The sequence below is a fragment of the Symphodus melops genome, assembly GCF_947650265.1.
Source record: "Symphodus melops genome assembly, chromosome: 16".
Classification (NCBI taxonomy): domain Eukaryota; kingdom Metazoa; phylum Chordata; class Actinopteri; order Labriformes; family Labridae; genus Symphodus; species Symphodus melops.
Genome location: NC_136706.1, coordinates 21,686,847 through 21,705,645, shown reverse-complemented (window position 1 = coordinate 21,705,645; position 18,799 = coordinate 21,686,847). Strand labels below are relative to the sequence as shown.

At 44.7% G+C, this 18,799-nt stretch overlaps 2 protein-coding genes across 7 annotated transcripts in view; one reads left to right on the top strand and one right to left on the bottom strand.

Annotated features, from left to right (window-relative positions):
• Positions 1 to 6,496, bottom strand: part of wdr7 (WD repeat domain 7) — an 85,758-nt gene extending 79,262 nt beyond the window's left edge. For 2 of the 3 annotated variants that reach the window (XM_079365209.1, XM_079365211.1), the window contains exons 1-9: positions 6,306 to 6,496; positions 4,341 to 4,512; positions 4,125 to 4,231; positions 3,376 to 3,454; positions 3,116 to 3,290; positions 2,916 to 2,992; positions 2,383 to 2,502; positions 1,709 to 1,854; positions 1,517 to 1,619 (exon numbers count right to left, since the gene is read on the bottom strand). In XM_079365209.1, the coding sequence (XP_079221335.1) occupies positions 1,517 to 1,619; positions 1,709 to 1,854; positions 2,383 to 2,502; positions 2,916 to 2,992; positions 3,116 to 3,290; positions 3,376 to 3,454; positions 4,125 to 4,231; positions 4,341 to 4,499 (966 nt within the window). In that variant the 5' untranslated portion in view covers positions 4,500 to 4,512; positions 6,306 to 6,496. The remainder of the gene's footprint in view (positions 1 to 1,516; positions 1,620 to 1,708; positions 1,855 to 2,382; positions 2,503 to 2,915; positions 2,993 to 3,115; positions 3,291 to 3,375; positions 3,455 to 4,124; positions 4,232 to 4,340; positions 4,513 to 6,305) is intronic. The other variant, XM_079365210.1, reaches the window with a different exon arrangement.
• Positions 6,497 to 8,298: 1,802 nt separating this feature from the next.
• Positions 8,299 to 18,394, top strand: taf1c (TATA-box binding protein associated factor, RNA polymerase I subunit C). 4 transcript variants are annotated; one of them, XM_079365218.1, is made up of 16 exons: positions 8,299 to 8,747; positions 9,788 to 9,899; positions 10,309 to 10,358; positions 10,568 to 10,663; positions 10,754 to 10,821; positions 10,944 to 11,194; positions 11,761 to 11,895; positions 11,981 to 12,098; positions 12,183 to 12,254; positions 12,330 to 12,465; positions 12,567 to 12,695; positions 13,451 to 13,649; positions 13,734 to 13,871; positions 14,811 to 16,065; positions 16,348 to 16,570; positions 16,903 to 18,394. In XM_079365218.1, the coding sequence occupies exons 1-16, from the start codon at positions 8,631 to 8,633 to the stop codon at positions 17,128 to 17,130; spliced, it is 3,327 nt and encodes a 1,108-aa protein (XP_079221344.1). In that variant the 5' UTR covers positions 8,299 to 8,630; the 3' UTR covers positions 17,131 to 18,394. The 4 variants fall into 4 exon arrangements, with proteins under 4 accessions (XP_079221344.1, XP_079221343.1, XP_079221342.1 ...); XM_079365217.1 differs by having other exon boundaries at positions 16,219 to 16,570; XM_079365216.1 differs by having other exon boundaries at positions 14,811 to 16,236.
• The last annotated feature ends 405 nt before the right edge of the window (positions 18,395 to 18,799 follow it).

Genomic DNA, 18,799 nt, shown 5'->3' with positions numbered 1-18,799 from the left:
CGAGCTCTCGCCACTATAAATATTAACCAATGAAAACCACAAACAGAGGAGGCTTTCTGCAACAGAATCAACATTACTGCGCTTTTGATTTGTCAACACTATCCACCATAAGAGCAGCGTGCTTGGGGCGCAGATGGCCTAGTGGTAAGTGGTACTCTAGCCACCGTCCTGTAGAAGGATAAAGGCTCTGAAAACAATTCTCTGACTCTCTCAGAGCAGCATGCTTCACTCACGTGTGTCAGGTAAAGCAGTAAAGGTCTGCAGGTTTAAAAAGAAAAGCTGTTTCAGTTTCAAACATATTCAAAGAAATACCTTTCAAAGAAGCCGACAGAACATGGTACATGAGAAGGAAACTGCTGACTCAGTCAAAATATTCCTATCCTCCTGCTTCGTCTGAGACAACCCATAAAAACACACACGCGTGTGTGTGTCAGCGTGATCGTGGGACAGACGAGGAACACGAGAGCAGGGCTCGATCGTCCTCTGCAGAAATCCAACCAGTGCTTGGAAATCACATCCACCATAATCAAGTCATTCAGGATTTTCTTTTGCCGTGGGCGCTCGCTCACGTTCAGGGTGTCGAGTCATCACTCTGAATGAACCGAAGTGGAAAGACTGAAGAAGTTGCCATCAATGAAACACTTTTTGTGTGCAGCTAAAAAGGTTAGCGAGTGCTGTGGAGACTTTGAACCACTTTGGCAGAGATGCCAGTTTAACATACTAATAAAGCTGCACACGTCTGCACCTTCCACCTGATGTCACCAAAGCCTCCGTGTTCGTCACATTTCTTTCATTAGTAACTGTGCCTTAACTTTCACAGCACGTTTAACAAGAAGGTGCTGATGAGAGCGAGGGCTAGTCTGCTCTGCTAAAATCCACCAATCAGAGCGAGTCTGAGCTTTTCCCCTCAGAGCTAACTGTGAGGAAGACAAACAGCACTCCACCCTCAGGAAGCTCGTCTTTCACTTTCAGCACACGTTAACACACCTCAAAGTTACATCCTGCTCTGACGTGATGTTTGTGATGTTGTATTTGTTCTGAATCACGATATCGTCCTTTACATTTGACTTTTTCCACGCTGTGTCTCCACTTCACTGATATATTTACTTCCTTTTCATTGTTATGGGGAAGCTGCTCTTCAACTGGGCAACTGGATTTACACTTATTTCAGTTGGTGGGAAAAAAAGAGAAGCACACTTTCACTTGTCTTATTCCATACTGTTTGATTTCCAGATACTTCTGTAGGATCAAACTGAGAAGCTAAAACACAAATATGTCCTGGACATGAACAAACAAACAGAGCTGGGACACATGATGAGGATTTGTTTTCTGCAGGAAATGTTTTCCTGTGTTGTTCCAAATATGCCGAGCCTGAATAGTAATGCTTCTATAATATTATTTATTATAGTTCCTAACACGCAAGATCACAACGCTCACAATAGACATGGTCAGAGAGTCTTGTGTTGGTTGGAAACTTAAAGCAAACCAAAGGAACAGTGGAGCACAGAGGACTGACCTGTTTGTCTGAGAAGCCGGAGATGCTGTAGATCAGTGGAGGGATGGAACCTTCTTTGGTTTTCCCGACGTCGCTGCGGAAATGTTCACTGGAGGGCGAACAGCTGAGGAGCACAAACAGAAGTCCCAGTCAGAAAAACGCAGCTCCGGTGAGCCTGACATCAGGAGCGATGGAGCGGAGCGTCGGGTTCACCTGGCAGGGAGTTTGTAGATGTGACTGCAGCCGTCTTCGGTCCAGATGATGACTTTGTCTGCAGAGATGAACTCTCCTCCGGTCCAGGCCTGCTCGTTCTCGCTGGGCACCGAGCACAGTAAGGAGTAGTCGCCTGCATCAAACACCTGACACACAGAGGCACAGACGTGACTTTCACTGTGGTGGTTCAGCTGTGGCAGAGACTCAACAACCAATCAGCTCCTGCAGAATTCCACTCAAACACTTAGGCCCTGCCCACACGTAGCCGGGTATCTCACAAAACAAAGATATTTTTCTATGTTTTGGCCCCTCATCCACACAAAAACGCAGATTTAGAGCATCAAAAATGAAGCTTTTAAAAACCTCCGACCAAAGTGAAGATTCTCCGTTTATGCATTTGCATGTGGACGTCAATAACTGGGGTTTTGCGTTTTTGAAACGTCACTGCCTGCGACAAAATAAGTTCTTACGTCACGCATGCGACCTGTGTTTACATTGGGAAACAGTCTGGGTGTGCTTAAAAAGGTTACGTGTGGATGAAGTTTTTTCTAAGAACGAGGTTGTGTGTACGTAAGTTTTTTTTCTGGACGAAGGGGGCAGGATATTTGTTTTTACAAAAACCCGGCTACGTGTGGACAAGGACTTAGTCTGTAGTGTTCACTTGTGAGTCTTACCCTCCAGTACTTTGAACAGACGACGAGCAGGCTGCTCTGAGTGAAGGTGCAGAAGGAAACACTCTGACAGCCCTGACAGTAGATGGGTTTGGACTCTTCTTCAAACACAGGGTCCAGGTCCTGAACACACACACACACACACACACACACACACACACACACACACAGATAAAACAAATTGCGCCTGAGTATTTTTACACATCAATGTCTAGAGTACAACCAAAAACATGAATGTCATGAATTCATTATTTGTAATCATTGTTTGCTTCTTTTTTCCCCCGAGGTGGTTTGAGTCCAAATATTCAACCCAAAGCTTTGTGCTACTGTACGGAGTCTCAAAAACACGACACCTGTTCACAGCGAACCTGAAGGAGTTTCTTCCTTTACTCTGACTGTACATAAAGTCGTGCGGTACAGTGACTGCACTTCTGTATCTATCACTGAGTTTGATTTCCTGCAGCACACAGGACTCATGGTTCACACACTGACGTTGAATAAAAAAAAAAAAAAAAAGAACCTGTCTGCCCGTGTACCTGCATCCTGCTGACCTCAGCTGTGATGATCCAGACTTTCAAAATCCCCGTCACTGACACGGCCACCACGGTGTCCTCTGCACAGACAAACAACGCGAGTGGCTCAATGTCCATTTACATGAAAGAACATGGCTATGTCTCACAAGCTAACACATTAACATGCAGGACGCGAGAGTGGAACGCCGTGCTCCGTCTCTCACCTTGTGTTCTGTGGGAGCGGATGATGCTCATCGAGCTGATCCAGTCCGGGGAGATCTTAGACACCAGCGAGTACAGGACCTCCAGGCTGGTGGCATCCACCACAAGGATTTCTGGGTAATGGCCGTTACAGAGCAGACGTCCTTCCCTCTCAGTGCCGATGGTGAACTGATAGAACTGGAGACGCAGAGAGTAGATTTAGATCTGCTCTGCATTATTCTCATCATTCAAAGAAGTTAGCTTTAAGGAGTGTTTCTCTTACATTAATGCCAGTGTGAGCGCACGCCAGCTTGGTGAACTCAATACAGCGTCCATCATTCACATCCCATAAACACATCTCTCTGTGGAGACATGAAGACGTTCGGTTCAGACTTGGAGTGAAGACAGATAAACAGCCCTTCTGTCTGCTTCTGTGAAGCTGCAGCCACTGAAAGACTGAAGAGTCCTCTGACAGGAAGTCAACTGACGGCAACGCACCAAACCTGCCGCTTCAGAAGTCCCTTTGTGTTCATCCCTCAGAGTCAAAACCTCACTGTGATCATGTGCTTGTGTTGATCCTTGGAGCTCGTGTGTCAGCGCCCTGCTCGGACACTTGAGCATGGTCTTTCAGTGCCATGTCCTGCCCTTTATATGACAGGGCCATTGTGTGTGTCATTACCCACAGAGACCACACGAGGGTGCTGGTGTGCCAGCAATCATCTGTCATTTGTTGTTTTTAAATGTATGCAGGTCTGGGTGAGCTGTGGAACCACATTATCCTCCGGGTTAAATAAAGCGTTCTATGTCTAAATTCTCAAGCGCAGAGGGAGTATAGCACTTATATATTTTTTTTTTTAAATGTAACATTTAGGAGACGTTCGGACGGCTGGTGAGTGCAAGAACAAATGTTCAGGATTCTGGAGGCGTTTTCAGAACGATGTTGGGCCTAACACTTCGCATTTGCAGTTGGTTCTATTTAGAGCGATTTATCACAATCAATGTAAATGTTCCGACCAATCAGAAAGTACTCACCCGCTTTCTGAAGCACTGACGATGTACTGCTTTTCACTGCATGCACTGGCTTTAGACAGACAGGTGATGGAGGCTGTGTGACCAAACAACATGGCCCTGGGACAAATCTGCAGAAGAAGAAGAAGAAGAAGTGGGAGTTAATACAAAACTACAAAAAGCTGAGCTAAAAAGATGTAAACCCCCCCCCCCCCCCCCCCCGCCCTCTCTCATCAGCACCTCCAGCTCGGGCGTCATGTCCCACAGGCAGATCTGTCCGTCATGGCAGCCGGTGATGATGGTGCTGAAGTCGTCCATCACCAAGAGGCTGCTGATGCAGTGGGTGGGAGCCGTGCGGCCCCATAGCACTATGGGTAGAACCAGGTTGTTCCCCGACATTATGCTGGTGTGTCTGGAGGGAGAGTTAGAACAGAGACGGAGAGGAGTTTGGGTTTTTTGAATAGCTTGTCATCATGTCGTTGCTTGAAATGATGGTGTGGAAGAAAGGTTGAAAGCATTAATGAAGAAAATGTCAAAGACTTCATTTTGTGAAGTGAATCAAATAAGAGGAATCATGATTAATTCAATATTTGAACAGCACCCTGATCTGGCATTTTCCATTGTTGGCCGAGTTCATATTTAACCCTTTAGATGAACTGCTTTACCCCGACATACACAGCTTGTCTTTGTAGGTCTGCACCCCGTAAATAGCTGTTTATTGGCCTTCAGAGAGGTGAGAGCAGTGCTCCTGTAGTTTAACATGAACAGTACAGTCTTTTGTTTTTCTGAATCTAAACTGTCACACTTCTCGTATTGGGAAAAAAACATTATGAAAGGACAGTATGGCACATCTCTAGATCTTTGATATGAACATGTATTTTATGTCATATTGATATTTAAACTCTGCACCTCTCGTATAAGTTCACAGAAACTGTGAACCGTGAATGTTGTTCAATGTGTTCTCTTACGTTTCATTTACAAATATATCCACAACTTTTTATATTTCTCCTAAACAGAATTAAAAGACATCCAGAGAGGAGTTCAATGAGAGCTTGGTGAAAACAATAAGTTTGGTCAAATTTAGAGTGGTCACCCAGGAAACTTCTAAGGTCAGTCTGGGAGGACTTGGGTCGGGGACTGGAGGGTTAACAGACCAAGTTTGTAAATTTGTTGTGTCTCTCCATTAGTGCAGGACCATTGGATCCTGTTTGTGTATTTCAGCCTGTGTTTGTGCAGCAGGAGTGTAAACAGTGAAGTTCACCTCGAGGGATTAAGAAAGTCCATCTCTTCCTCTTACTCATCTGATCGAGATCAAAGTAACTAAGTGTAAAAGGTGGCTCAGAGATAATCCTTTATTCATCTCACAAACGGAGACATTTACAGTGTAAATAAATGTGTAAATAAATAAATTAGATACAAATGTAATAAAATATGCATCAGAAATTAGTTAAAAATAACAACATCAATATGTAAGTCTGTTTTAAGTGCAGCACTATCATGCACACAGTGCATATAAAGATGGACATGCTACATGTCATGTTATATATAATAAATGTATATAAATAAGATCAGGTGACATTTTATAACAATATTAATGCACAAGAGGTAGGAGTGAACTTACGTCTTATGATCTACTGAGAGCAGGCTCGGTTAAACATCAGCATCGTGACATGCTGATGTTTAACAAGCTGAAATATCAGGAGGTATTGTGTGTAAAATTTGAGAGCGATACTATACTAATTTCCCAAACAAATAAAACATAATCAACAGGACTCGACACATTTACATATGTCAGATGAAGACAGACCACAGAAAGAGAAACACAGCGGAGAAGGTTTGATGAATCAAACCCATTAAAACATGCCTTCGTCTCAACGATAACATTTAGTTTATTTGTGCTTCATTTAATGAATTAACCTTGGAGTTACATTTATGTTAACGGGCTGTTTTTGCGATATTTAGAGGACGCATTAATTTGACTTTCAACTGCTGAACCGTCCCCCACACCTGAGGAGCAGCCTGCGACGCTGATATTTATTATATATATTAATATTATCAAGCTACATGTCACATAAATCGTCGGACATAAGAGAAAAGATTAGCTGTGCAGTGATCCATAAAACTACACCTGCAATGTGGCTACTACCGGGTTAGCAGCGCGGCTAACAGGACCAAAACACGGAGATAATAACGGTAATAACGTACCTCTAAACAAGTCCTACTGGGACATTTCCTCCTTTTTGGAAGCTTTTACAATGAAAGTGGGCCTCTGTGGCTGACAGGATCCGATTTTATCCTCTTTTTTCGGCTTATTTTAGGCTGCTTATGCCACTGACGAACAGATCTGTTCGGTCAGCTGATCACGCGACAACTGAGAGCTGCTTCCGGTCAAAGTAAAAGCATGAACCGTTACGACGCAATCTTGCGCAGTTTTCGTCTTATTTTCTTTATTATCTGTATATTCTAATTATTTATTTTTGACTGTACTTATTTAGGAGCAAAAAACCACAAGTCATTTTGTATTTGAAAAACAAAAAACACTTTGTCAGCGTATACAAATATATAAACGAAAATGAACAAACATCTCAAGCAATTGTTCTTTTTTACTTCCTGGATTTATTTTATCAACTGAGAAAGATTATATTTAATGATTTAATACTCTGTATGTATGTATATATGTATATACACTGTATACATTTGTAGTATGGGTTTTATTTTGAAAAGTATTATATCGCTTGCATGGTGGACTTCCGATATATTTAGTTAGCCTTCAAAATAAAAGTCACACTGCAAGTTTCAAACAGACTGTATTTCAAACGTCAGCACGCATTGAAGCCATAGACTGTACTTGAACCAGTTTTTTTTAACCATTTTATGTCATCCAACGTGCTTTTACTAAAGTTGTTTCGCTGACATATTGCTTTTTGTGTTTCTTGAAAAACTTTTTTTTAAGAGAACCTTATTTTGTGAGAAATAGAGACCTCGTTTTGTATGTCCTGTGTCAACAAAGAATGAATATAAAAAGCTGATTATCGCATAAGAGATTAATATTACATCTTTTGCTATTTTTTTTAATTGATAATCTAAATTCGTCTGTTTCTCTTTATTTACTTGGACGTAAATATATCCGCTGTAGTAGTGGAGAAAAAGTAAACTTGTCTTGGACTGGTTAATATATTACATTACTTCACGTTTTCTTATCTCTAAAGAGAGGTGCTAATTGTCAACAGGCCAGGCAGGTAACTGCTTGGGGCCCTAGACCAGCAGGGGGCCCTAGCTGCTGACCAACTTTAAACCACAGCATTGCCTGAAAATGAGAAGATTGTGCAGTGACAGTGTGAAACTTGGACATATCTAAACACACATATAAATGTATGTAAGTATGAGATATCTGGACACCATCTGCATTGACTGCTTAATGTCTCTTCTCACACCACTGGCACCAGTGTACATGCATAAACAACAAAACAACACATACTTCTAGAAGGTCAGCACTTCGTTTCTGAGGTTCCTTAACTGTTTAGGGGTCTCTTTTAAACAACACATATTTTCATGTAAATTATAAGTACAAATCTATTTTTAATTGCAAAGGTTTAATTTTTATTCTTTGTTTATTCTCAGACATCTGGGGGGGTGCTTCTAAATCTTGATTCGGGTTTATTATATACAGAGGGAGGATGTTTACTGTTTATTGTAACTAATTTCTTGTGTCCTGCATGTCTTGTATACTGCTACTGGATGCCATGAATTTCCCTGGGTATTAATAAAGCATCCATCCATCTGAAAGCATCCTCGGTGCCCTGCTAAGCGTTTAAAGCATTATTGCTATGAGAACCAGAATTTGTCAATCAAAAGGAAGAAGAATAATTATCTGTCCATGACTGAAAAAAGAAAAAGGAAAATAATCATGAACGCTTGTTAGAAGGACCCAATTCATTTTTGCCTGGGACCATTATGTAAATTAAATTATTAACTAATAATTAATATACCTACATATATATATATATAATATGTAGGTCGGTAGACATTCAGGTTACCAAATTAAATGTTCATTAAATAATTTTCGTATACTTTTTCATATGTCCCCTTTAATGTAAGATACTGTCACATAGCTCAAGCTACATCCTCGGTACAGTAGTTAACTTTCAGTGATGGTAGTAAACCAGACAATAAATTAAAAGTAGCAGAAGAAACCGGAAGTCCACGCGCTGCTAACAACTTTGAGCTTGACGTAAATCTGGGCGCAACTCAGCACGTGTCAAACGATACACTGCGGATTTGACATTTTCATCGCAAATATTAGCTTCTTATACTCGTCCTTTATCTCCTCGGATTTAATGGTGTAGTAGTTTGACCTTTTGGAGGCTTGTCACGGCGATTTAAAGAGGAGAAAGGTGTTTATTCGTGCTTTCTGAGTAGCTGCGTGAGGAGCTAACAGCTAGCCGAGGAGCCGGAGGAGGACAACATGTCCAGACTCGAGGAGAGACGCACACATGCACAGCTGCTTTGAACATTTCAGGACGTACATACATGGATTACCAGTTTCCACAGCAGCTGTTCCCCTCCTTTTATAACTGCGGCCCTCCGGACCCGGTCCTGAAAGTCCGGTCTGGAGATTGGGGCTGCTACGACCGGGTCAGACCTCAGGTGGGTCAGCTGTTAGCATCGTGCTAATGACAAGTGCTAACACGTTTGCACATGCATTTATGAAAACGGGTTTTTATTGGCAGCAGTTTTACATGCAAGCTGCCTGTTTATACTAGTTTTTTTTATTTAAAGTGAAATGTTCTGTGAGTGTGTTTTTTTTTTTTTTTTAATATTTTCTATGACGTCTTATTATCTAGGTAACTACCTAACCACGTGTCCAAGCACAATGTGTCACATTCTTTCTTTAGCTTTAGTATTTTATTTATTGGCTACCCTTTTCATTGTATTGCTGTTAATCGTTTTACCCATGACAAGTCTTTGTGATGCATTAACATTTTATTAATGACATACTAAATGTATCTGTTGTAAATCCGCTTTAACTTTATATTCTTCCGTTTTCGCCTTTATGTTTTATACACGTTTACTTTGGTTCAGTTTGTTGTCTGTTCGCTGATGTCTTCTTAAAATCTCGTTACCTTTCTTTCATTATTATTTTTACTGTTTTTATTATTTTTTCACTTCTTTAATCAAGTTGATTTTACTTTCTCAGCCCTCTGAAACTCAATGTTCACACTTTGATTCTTCATTTTTATTTATTCTTTTTGATATTTTTACCTTTTTGTTTGAAACTCGTCGACTTTTCTGTTCTGACTATTGTCGTTTTATGTTCCTGACTTCCTGCCTTTGCTTCATCTGTCAACATCACTTTGTTCAGCTGTCTTTAAAGCTGGTATGTTACTATCAATTAAAGTTATCCCTTTATTAGCTTTTGAGCTGCTCGTACGTGTTTATCGTGGGGCCAACTCAGTTAAATATTGTTTCTAAAATGTGGTTATAGCACCAAGTTATGAATGATTTTGGTTTTGTAAATAGGAAGAATAAATGTTTTGATCAGAGAGTCAGAGGTTAAATTTGAAAATGGTCAGTCTTAAATAGTGAAGATGTGCTTTAGATAATTTTCTCGACATGGGTTGTTTTTCCGCTTTAAATCTGTATCTCTGCGGCTGCAGCGTTACTTCCCTTTGTGTTTGTGGTTTCAGGGTGGTGATGGTCCTCTCTCCAGCTCGACCTTTACACCCCGGCATCGGGTCAAAGGGGAGACGTGGCGTCACACTGAGCCGGTACCGATTCCCCTCCTGGACCCGAGAAAATGTGAGTTTCTTCCAAACGTTTGATTTCATGGATGTAGGTCATTCAAATGTCAGATGACATTGGGTCGAGTTGAGTGCGCTGAAGAAGGCCTGAGACTCTTTATTTACCACCTTAAAGGTCTGGGTTTCTTTTTCCTCAATATTAACAACAACAACGAACGAAACATCACTTCAATGTCAACATTATGTTTTAGATCTGTTGGCTTAAAGTGTACACACGTATTTGATGTTTGTGTTTCTGGGTGAACAACCGGAGGGAAATAATGGACAAAGACTTGAAAACATAATTAATGAATGAAGTAAATCACTGACATAGAAGATTAAATTCAGATTCTCTTCGCATATCCTTTTTTTCTTTTTTCCCTTGTTTTCATGTTGTTGATTCTTAATTTGTATTGTGTTTTTTTCAGCCGTCCCTTGGCCTTCAAAGCCTCCAAATCCTCTGGACTTCAGAGAACATGTGAGTACATTAGTCCAAGAAAACCATTCAGTGTGTGAGGAGGATTTATCTTCACGTGGAGAACAAGTCGTACGCATCTTTAACGTTCTTGTTGCTAGTAAATGCGACGTACATCTAAAGCAGTCTGATGTGTAATGAATCCAATGTGTGTGAAAGCGTGTTTGTCTTTTGGAATGAAAGGCTTGTAAACGACTTGTTTTCTTGTTTAGATAAAGAACTTCTTCATGGATCACTCTCAGGACGCCTTTGGGTGCATGAGTGAGCTTCTGGGGGAACACTTCTGCTTCAAACACGGGAGGAAAGAGGTGAGACGAGAACGGTTGTTGATTTGTTCGTTTGTCGGTGTTGAAAGAGGCAGCATCATCAGTGCGTGTAAATGTGTGTTTGTTTCTCAGCTTTATCGTAAGGATTCAGTCCACATGTGGAAAGTGAAAAAGTTCCTGGACGAAATTAATCTAAAAATGTGAGTGGACCCGACTGACTGGTGTGGAAGTGAGTGTCAGTGGACAGAACTTTGAGTAAGATGAAGAAACAACAACTCACTGAGTGTCTGTGTTTTTAAATCACGCCGTCTCTTTTCTCCAGATGTCAAAGGCATTCTTCGTCCAACACGCTGAACGGGTACGGCGCTCTGCTGTCCGACGTGGTGCACGCCGTCCCTCCTGATCTGCTGGGAGACCTGCTGCATGAGGAGCTAACTGAGCAGAGGGACCGTCTCCTTTTCTGTGAAGGAGCCACAGGCGGGGCTCTGGCCTTTATTCCCTTCTCACAGAGCAGCAGCCACTCCCAGCACGGCTGTCTCATCTACCCCAGAAACCAGGGACTGGACGGCCTCAGTATCCTGAAGAGACAACCGAGCTTTTCCTTTTTGGAGGTGTAAAGCCAAAACGCATATTCAGTTATATTTCCATCCAGAGAGAGAGAGCAGTGGCGGCCCATTCAAATGTACAAGGAGCAAATGGTGAGGTCTCACTAGTCCTTTAGTTACAGTGAATCATAGAGAGGCAAAAGTTGTGCTCATGTATCATACAAACAAAAAGAAGAGGTGATATGTTTCCAATCTATTAGGGCTTTCACCCTCCTGAACACTTCCTGATATTTCCTGGAGGAGCTGTGTATGCGAACACAAACAGACACATTTTACAATCTGACTTCCACCAGAGTTTCTCCTGCCAGACCCCGAGTATTTATTCCACAGCAAGTCAGAGTGAGCTGATGTGAGAATTCATCTCAGGCCAGCGGGAGTGACGTTCATGTCCTCTTGACTGCTGCGCTTGTAGTTTTGCTGCCGTGGTATCAAAATAGTCGTTCTGCTATTTAAGATTCTTGTTTAGTGTCAACCTTCAGCTTTGTGTTGTTGCTGCTTCTGGTTCTGGTTCTGGTTCTTAACGCAGTACCTCAGACTTCCACAGAGTGGAGCTGCAGAACCACAGCGGGGCTTCTCCTTGCGTGAACGCCAGCTTCACACAAGGCCTGTCCAGCTTCCAGCTTAAAGGCCCCGTCAGACAGATCAGCTCGGCCTCCCTGTTGAACCAAAGTACGTTTAAAAAAAAAAAAAAAAAAAAAGATCACGTGCAAGTTCTAGTGTGGCATCTTGTGCAAACTTTTCAATATGCCTGCAGGTTGTGTTGCTGTGCGGTCGGATTATCTGTGTGGCGCCTGGAGGATGAGTGAGACTAACAACCCTCATCTGCTGCAAGTCATCAACACCAAAGAGGTGGCAACGTGCGTCAGTGTCGGGTAAGGAGCGCAGCATGAGAAGAAGACGGGTTCAAACTGAAGGAACGGTGCATCACAAGTGTTTCCTCTGCCATGTGTCGTCAGTCCTCATGTCTTAGGCGAAGTCCTGGTCGCCAGTGAGAGCGGAGCGGTGAACCTGTGGACTGTCGGCAGAGGGTGAGGACACGCTTTATTCGTCCAGATGTGCAAACAGCTGTGAGTCGGGTTACAAAAACCTCTCTGCCCCATCAGTACGCAGAAGGTTCGGGAGGAAGACGACAACCTGTACTTCAACGCAAAGTCAGCGTGGCGATGGTGCGAGTTCTCCGCCCACCCGAGGGTGATTCTGTACGCAGACAGGTCCGGGGTGGAGCTCACCGACATCAGGGTGAGAGCAGTTTGCGGGTCATGTCGTGGTTGTCGTGACGTGGGTCTGGTCTTGAAATGAACTAAATCTCCCGTCTTGGTTTTTTCCCCGTGTCGCTCCAGAGAAGTCCCGCCGAGGGTCACACACTGTTTCGCATCAGCAACAGTTCAGAGTGCCGCAGTGGGGAGAGACTCATCCTGTCCAAATACCTGGGAGACGCTCACTGCTTCCACCACCTCGTCACCACTCAGGTACCACACTACACACAAACTCTCCCATATTTACCACAAAGTATCCAAAACTCTATTTTACATCGTGTGACGCATCCACAAGCCGTTAAGATACCAAATAATATGCTTTTACTTCACAACACTGGTAGAATATATATCCTTTGGGAGGATGGAGTACTTGTTTGTGACCACTAGAGGTCAGGCTCTCGAGTGTTCAGATGTTTAAAGAAAGTCCTTTTTCCTGGACCACAGATCCTCAGAACTTTAAATGTCTTGTCTTTAAACTCTAATTTTAATGTGAATTTTATAAAATGATATTATTTTCAATGACTTATCATTGAACACACAGCCTCCTGATCATGCAAAGAGATATGTGGATTCTTTATTATTAGGTTCAACTGAAGGCGCATCATTTCCACTGGAGTCTGACTTTTATCACATATGCAAAAATGAGGACGCAGGCTGGTGCTGACTGATATATTGAATGGATTGTCATGAACGCGTGTTATTAATTTGGGCACCCTCTGGTTGCATGTAATTGTATTTTTAAATGACTGAATGTCAAACCTGCAGCTTTAACTCGCAGATAAAAGAAGCAGAAGAAGGTTTAAAATCACATGTGAGGATGTTTTGAAAAAGTCCCTAATCTTCCTTTCTGTTTTTCTGAAGTTAAATCAGAGTAATGATGATGAATAGATGATCGCTTTATGACAGGAGGCAGCTCATCTTCCTCTTCGGAGGATCTGTGAAGACTGACCGCTCCTCCTCTCTCTCAGTATTCAGCCTACATCATGGACGAGCGTTTCCCTGGAGTCCCCATGCTGAAGTGGGATCACTACATGCGGTCCCCGCCCATCTTTTGTCACGTGATTCCCGGCTCCGCCTCCTCTGAATCTGCAGTTGGCCGGACTGTGACCACCAAAGTGGTTTTGGGCTCTCACGGTTCTCAGGAGCTGACGCTGCTGCAGTACTCGGGTCAGTGTGCATGCTGGCTGTGTCATTGAGGCGTGTTCTGACTCTTCACCTTCGTGCGTGACCTTTCCCTCTGTACGTGTTCAGGAGGCAGAGCGGAGGCCTGTTCCAGCCATGGTCCTCCTCAGTCTCTGCTCAGACCCAGAGACAGCCTGACACACCTTCCTGTCCAGATCCCTCACCGCCATGAAGTCGCAACCAACAGACTGTCATCACCTGCAGCAGGTTTGTGTTCCACTCTGTTTATCAGAGATCAAGAGAGTGAGACCGAGTTCAGACTTCATCACAAAGAGCTTTTTCACACACTCCTGTAAATGTCAACGTCTTCCTTCCTGACACATTAAACACCACACAGTGGCACAGTATTGACTAACACATGGTGAAGAACTTCCCTGATGATTTCCCACATCGGTTCACTCTGAAGTCTCTGAACAAGGAGGCTAGCTGGTGGAAAAAAAATGTAGGTAAAGTCAGAATGTTGTCTCAATGAGTTTTAGGAAAGTGTTTGTGTCTCCTATGAATGCTGCTGCTGCTTTGTGTTTACCACAGCTCATCTCAGCAGCAGCTGGCTGAAGCTATTCACCGAGCAATGCCAAACGTTTAGTAGCTCTCAAAACAAGGCCGAGGTTTAACCCCTTGATGCCTGTTGTCGCGAATTTGCATCAAACCGCTTCGGCTCCAAATGCAGCCAAAACAGCGTCCGTATTCCTCCACTGCCTGTTGATGCACTTTCAATACAAACCAAGGAACCTTTTGCAAGCATTACATTGTCATAGGAGCAGAACAACATCCATTTGATGTGCTATATATGTGCTATTTTTTATGTAATATCTATTCATGTGCTATTGTCAAATTAACTTTCTCAACTTAAAAGGATACTTCACCCATTTGCATGAAGCTTTGTCGTCTCAGGGCAAAATGAGGGCTGGACTCACAACCATTCAACACTACTACCATGTTTCTAATGATACACAGCTTCATGTAAATGTGTGAAGTATCCCTTTAATTTAGCATCTGCTTGAAAGCAGAAACACATGTAAACGTTTTAATACTTGGAATCAAATTCAGGCGTCAAGGTTTAAAGGTTCACCAGAAATGCCTTTAAAACATGAAGTTGTGAAAGAAAGAAGCGCTTTATGTGATCTGTCTGGTTCTTGTTTGCAGGTCTGACTTGTATCCAGATGAGAGGAAGAAAAGAAGCAGGCGCTGCAGAGTGCCTCTGTGTCCTGCAGCTGACAGAAGCAGGAGATATTTTCTATCAGCTCCTCGAGCCTGAGCGGTCAGACGTCAGTCCACCTCGAGCAGCCGAGGACCGACCTGCAGCCGACACACCGGGAAGACGGCCTGCAGCAGATCGTCAGCTGGTCGTGGCAGAAACGTCGAGCGATGATGATGACGTCATCGAGCCCACTCAGCCTCAAACTGTGAAGATGTTTGTGAACGAGACACCCTCCGATTCTTCTTCTTCTTCTGAGGATTCAGCGTCCAGAGCGCGGAGAGATCGGAATCTCAGGCGGTTGAAGCTGCAGGTTGTCGTCAACGAGTCGGAGCCAGATCATAGAAATGGTTTCGATAAAGAGGCCGAAGAAGGACGAGCGGGTGAAGATAATGTGGAGAAGCCCAGGAGCGTCCCGGAAACGGTCGGCCGGAGCAGCCCGGCGCACGACGCTCAGACTCGGCTGAGGATCAGCGACGGCGCTCTCGTTAAATGGAAACATTGGCTTGTGAAATTGACGAAAAAGAACCGCGGAAAGAAGCCACGCCCACTCCGCCTGCAGCACTTCACAGTCCAAACCGAAGGCCTCCTCCAGCCGCCAGACAATCAAGAGAGAGATTCTGCAGAACAAGAGCGCTTTGAGGGGCTGAGGAGAGATCTCACGGCGTGCATGTCCACACGCTCTCTGCTGCTTCACGCCGCCGTCTCAGACTCTCTGACGGCGCCTGACATAAAGCCGCTTCCTGACCCGGTGGACACAGACGCCTTTAAGGATCAGCTGAGCCAGCGCCTGACGCTCTCCTGGCAGGGCGAGGAGGCGTGGCGGGCGTGGTGGGAGGACAGTTTGGGGCTGAACAGGGACAAGAAGGTGGAGAGTCTGAGGAGGAAGAGGAGGAGGGAGAAGGAGGCGAGGAGAGCTTCAGGGAAACGCTGGGAGCTGTCAGGGAGCTTCGGCTCGTCAAGCAGCTGCCAGTCCGGCCTCTCGGACTTCTCCGATTCGCAGGGCGGGAGCTTTGCGGCGAGTCAGGTCTCCTGGTCAGACATGGAGAGCGTCAGGTCCCGCTCGGTGGGAAATAAGGAGAGCGGAACGCCAAGAGCCGCAACGCCCTCTGTCGAGCAAACTGACGGTCCGGTTCCTGCTACACCTCAACGTGTCCGAGATAAACCAGAGGAGCAGCAGACTCCCAGCAGGTCCCAGTCCCAGTCCCAGTCCCTGACCCTGACCCTGACCCAGACCCAGTCCCTGACCCAGACACCGAGACCGAGACCGAGCTCCATCTCGCAAACTGACGGTCTGGTTCCTGCTACACCTCAACGTGTCCGAGATAAATCAGAGGAGCAGCAGACTCCCAGCAGGTCCCTGTCCCAGACCCAGTCCCTGACCCAGACACCGAGACCGAGCTCCATCTCGCAAACTGACGGTCTGGTTCCTGCTACACCTCAACGTGTCCGAGATAAATCAGAGGAGCAGCAGACTCCCAGCAGGTCCCAGTCCCAGTCCCAGTCCCTGACCCAGACACCAAACTCCATCTTGCAAAGTGACCGACCATTTCCTGCTACACCTCAACGTGTCAGAAATAAACCAGAGGAGCAGCAGACTCCCAGCGGGTCCCGCACCCTGACACCGAGACTGAGCTCCACATTGAGCAGTCAGAGGAAGAACAAACGTCCAGCAGCGGACGTCCTCAACTCTCTGTTTGCACCACAAGTAAGGCAGAATGTTTTATTTACTATTTATTTATTTACTACTATTTATTTACTGCCTCACATGTGTAACGACCTTGACGAGGTTTAATTAGAGAACAACAAACCCCCGCTCTCTGTGAATGATCATGACGTGGTGAGGAAGAAAAGATGTCAGAAGGTCTCTCTCCTGACCCCTGCTGCCGTGTGCTGTGCACTACAACCCCCCTCACCTCCATGCTTTTTATTTGTGTCAGATTGACAGAAACTGTTACTGTGATAGTGCCCATCCTGCCCGGTACTCTCACCCTGAACCTCAGTGACACTGTGTAATCAATGTCTGCCTTTTGTCCTCAGCTGGAGTCCTCGCAGCACGACAGTTTCTACCTGGAGGAGGGCAGCAGCCTGCAGCGTGCTCCTCCACCTGTCGCCTCCTCCTCCCAGCAGAGCTTCAGGGCCAGCCCGTCTCAGGACCCCTCCTCCTCCTGGTCCCAGCCTCGGACCTTCTCCCAGAGTTCACAGGGGCGACTGGGGCTGTCGCAGGCGTCGCAACCCAAGAAGAAGAAGTCTCGGATGGGATTCTGATTCAGTGCTGGAGTTTACGTTTCACTGTGGAGTGCTCGATCGATGTGAAAAGGTGGATGGAAAACCACTGTGATTCCTGCTTTCTTCAGCTGCCTTTAAAGTGGATGTTTGAGGGTTTTGTTCACTCGGATCGTACTTGAACATGCACGCTGGATATCAGTCTGGAGGACTTCATGTTGGAAAGCGTGACATGACGAAGAACCTCTGGAGGCTGAAAAGGACTGACTGCAGACTGGTTTGGTAGGATTCAGCCGAATTTCTTATCTTTTGTTCTGTGCTCGTGTCTCCTGAATGTGTGCGCGCTGATGTTCCCACGAGTCCTGTGCGACGCTAACGACGCTGTATCGACAGGTTAGAAGTGTGGAAAAGGAAAAGTTCAGCAGGATCTCAAACAGGGACACAGAATGTAAAGAAAGGAAAGTCATTGTTTGGAAGAGAAGTCGGCAGTGAGAGAGTAAGCCGAGCTCAGACTACGAGAGTTTTAGAGATGTGGTGTGAGCTGTACTGAGATGATCTGCAGCATGCTGACTCATCAAGGCCGCCCTCATAACATCAGACATGTCAGATGTTCAGGAGTTAATGTATTTAGGGACGGTACACTCCGGTTTTCTTTAAAGTCACACAGCCGGGTGTCTGTGTGTGTGTGTGTGTGTGTTATTTCTCTGCACCGCAGTGTGAGGACGGGCTGCACTCATGTTTCTGCTTTTCTTACTGGTGTATCAGTCACTCCCAGTCGTCTTAAACATCGTATCTGAACCAGTTCTCTCGCCCGCAGTAACTCCTGTCCGTCTGTCGGGGGCGTCCAAAACGGCCGACTTGTGCTTGGCATGTTTCCTTTAATGTCTGATGATGTCGTAAATGAATGTTCTGAACTTCTCACACTGTGTCCTGTAGTCTGAGCTCACTTACACTTTCTCTCTGCTGTGATAAAGCCGACAATGACCTGAGACACCTCAGCCAATCAAGTGAGAGGAACACTTCTCAAAGTCAAAACACAATGAGAGGAATTTCTGTATTCAGGAAAATTCATTGCTTTAACCAGGGTGGATGTTTTTTCTGGTTTGTGTTTGTGTAAGATAGTGTGTGTGTGTGTGTGTGTGTGTGTGTGCGTGTGTGTTGCGTCCGTTCAGCAGTTTCTGTTTCTCAGAAATGGCTCGATTGTGTTTGACTGATAAATGAAAGAACACTTCACTGTCAGAGAAACTATTTTCCACGTCTGCTCTTTTCTAAACTTATTTTATAAAATAAATCTTCTTTGATCAAACCTGAGACTCTGAGCTCTCCCTGTTGACCTGAAGAAGCTTTGATGACATCACACCGGGTTGACCATGAACCCTGTGATTTGTTCACTCCTCCCTGATGTTGACGACACGCTACGTGACAGTTAGCATGTAAAATAATAACATGGCAGCGTGTCCACAGACTGAACTGACACGCTGATTTGGCTGCTAATAAATTATGAAATGTTTCCGTTGATGCACACAGCGGACATCTTGGATTTTATTTCTGACTACTTAAAGTTTCTCCGAGTCAAAATTCAAACTTCAGTGGGACTTAAAATGTTTGAGCTCGAATGGATTCTTTGTAAAGGACGGCGGGGCCACGGGACAGAATCCGTCCTGGTCCTCTTAATGTTTGACAGATCAGACTTTTAAAGGTACCGCACATT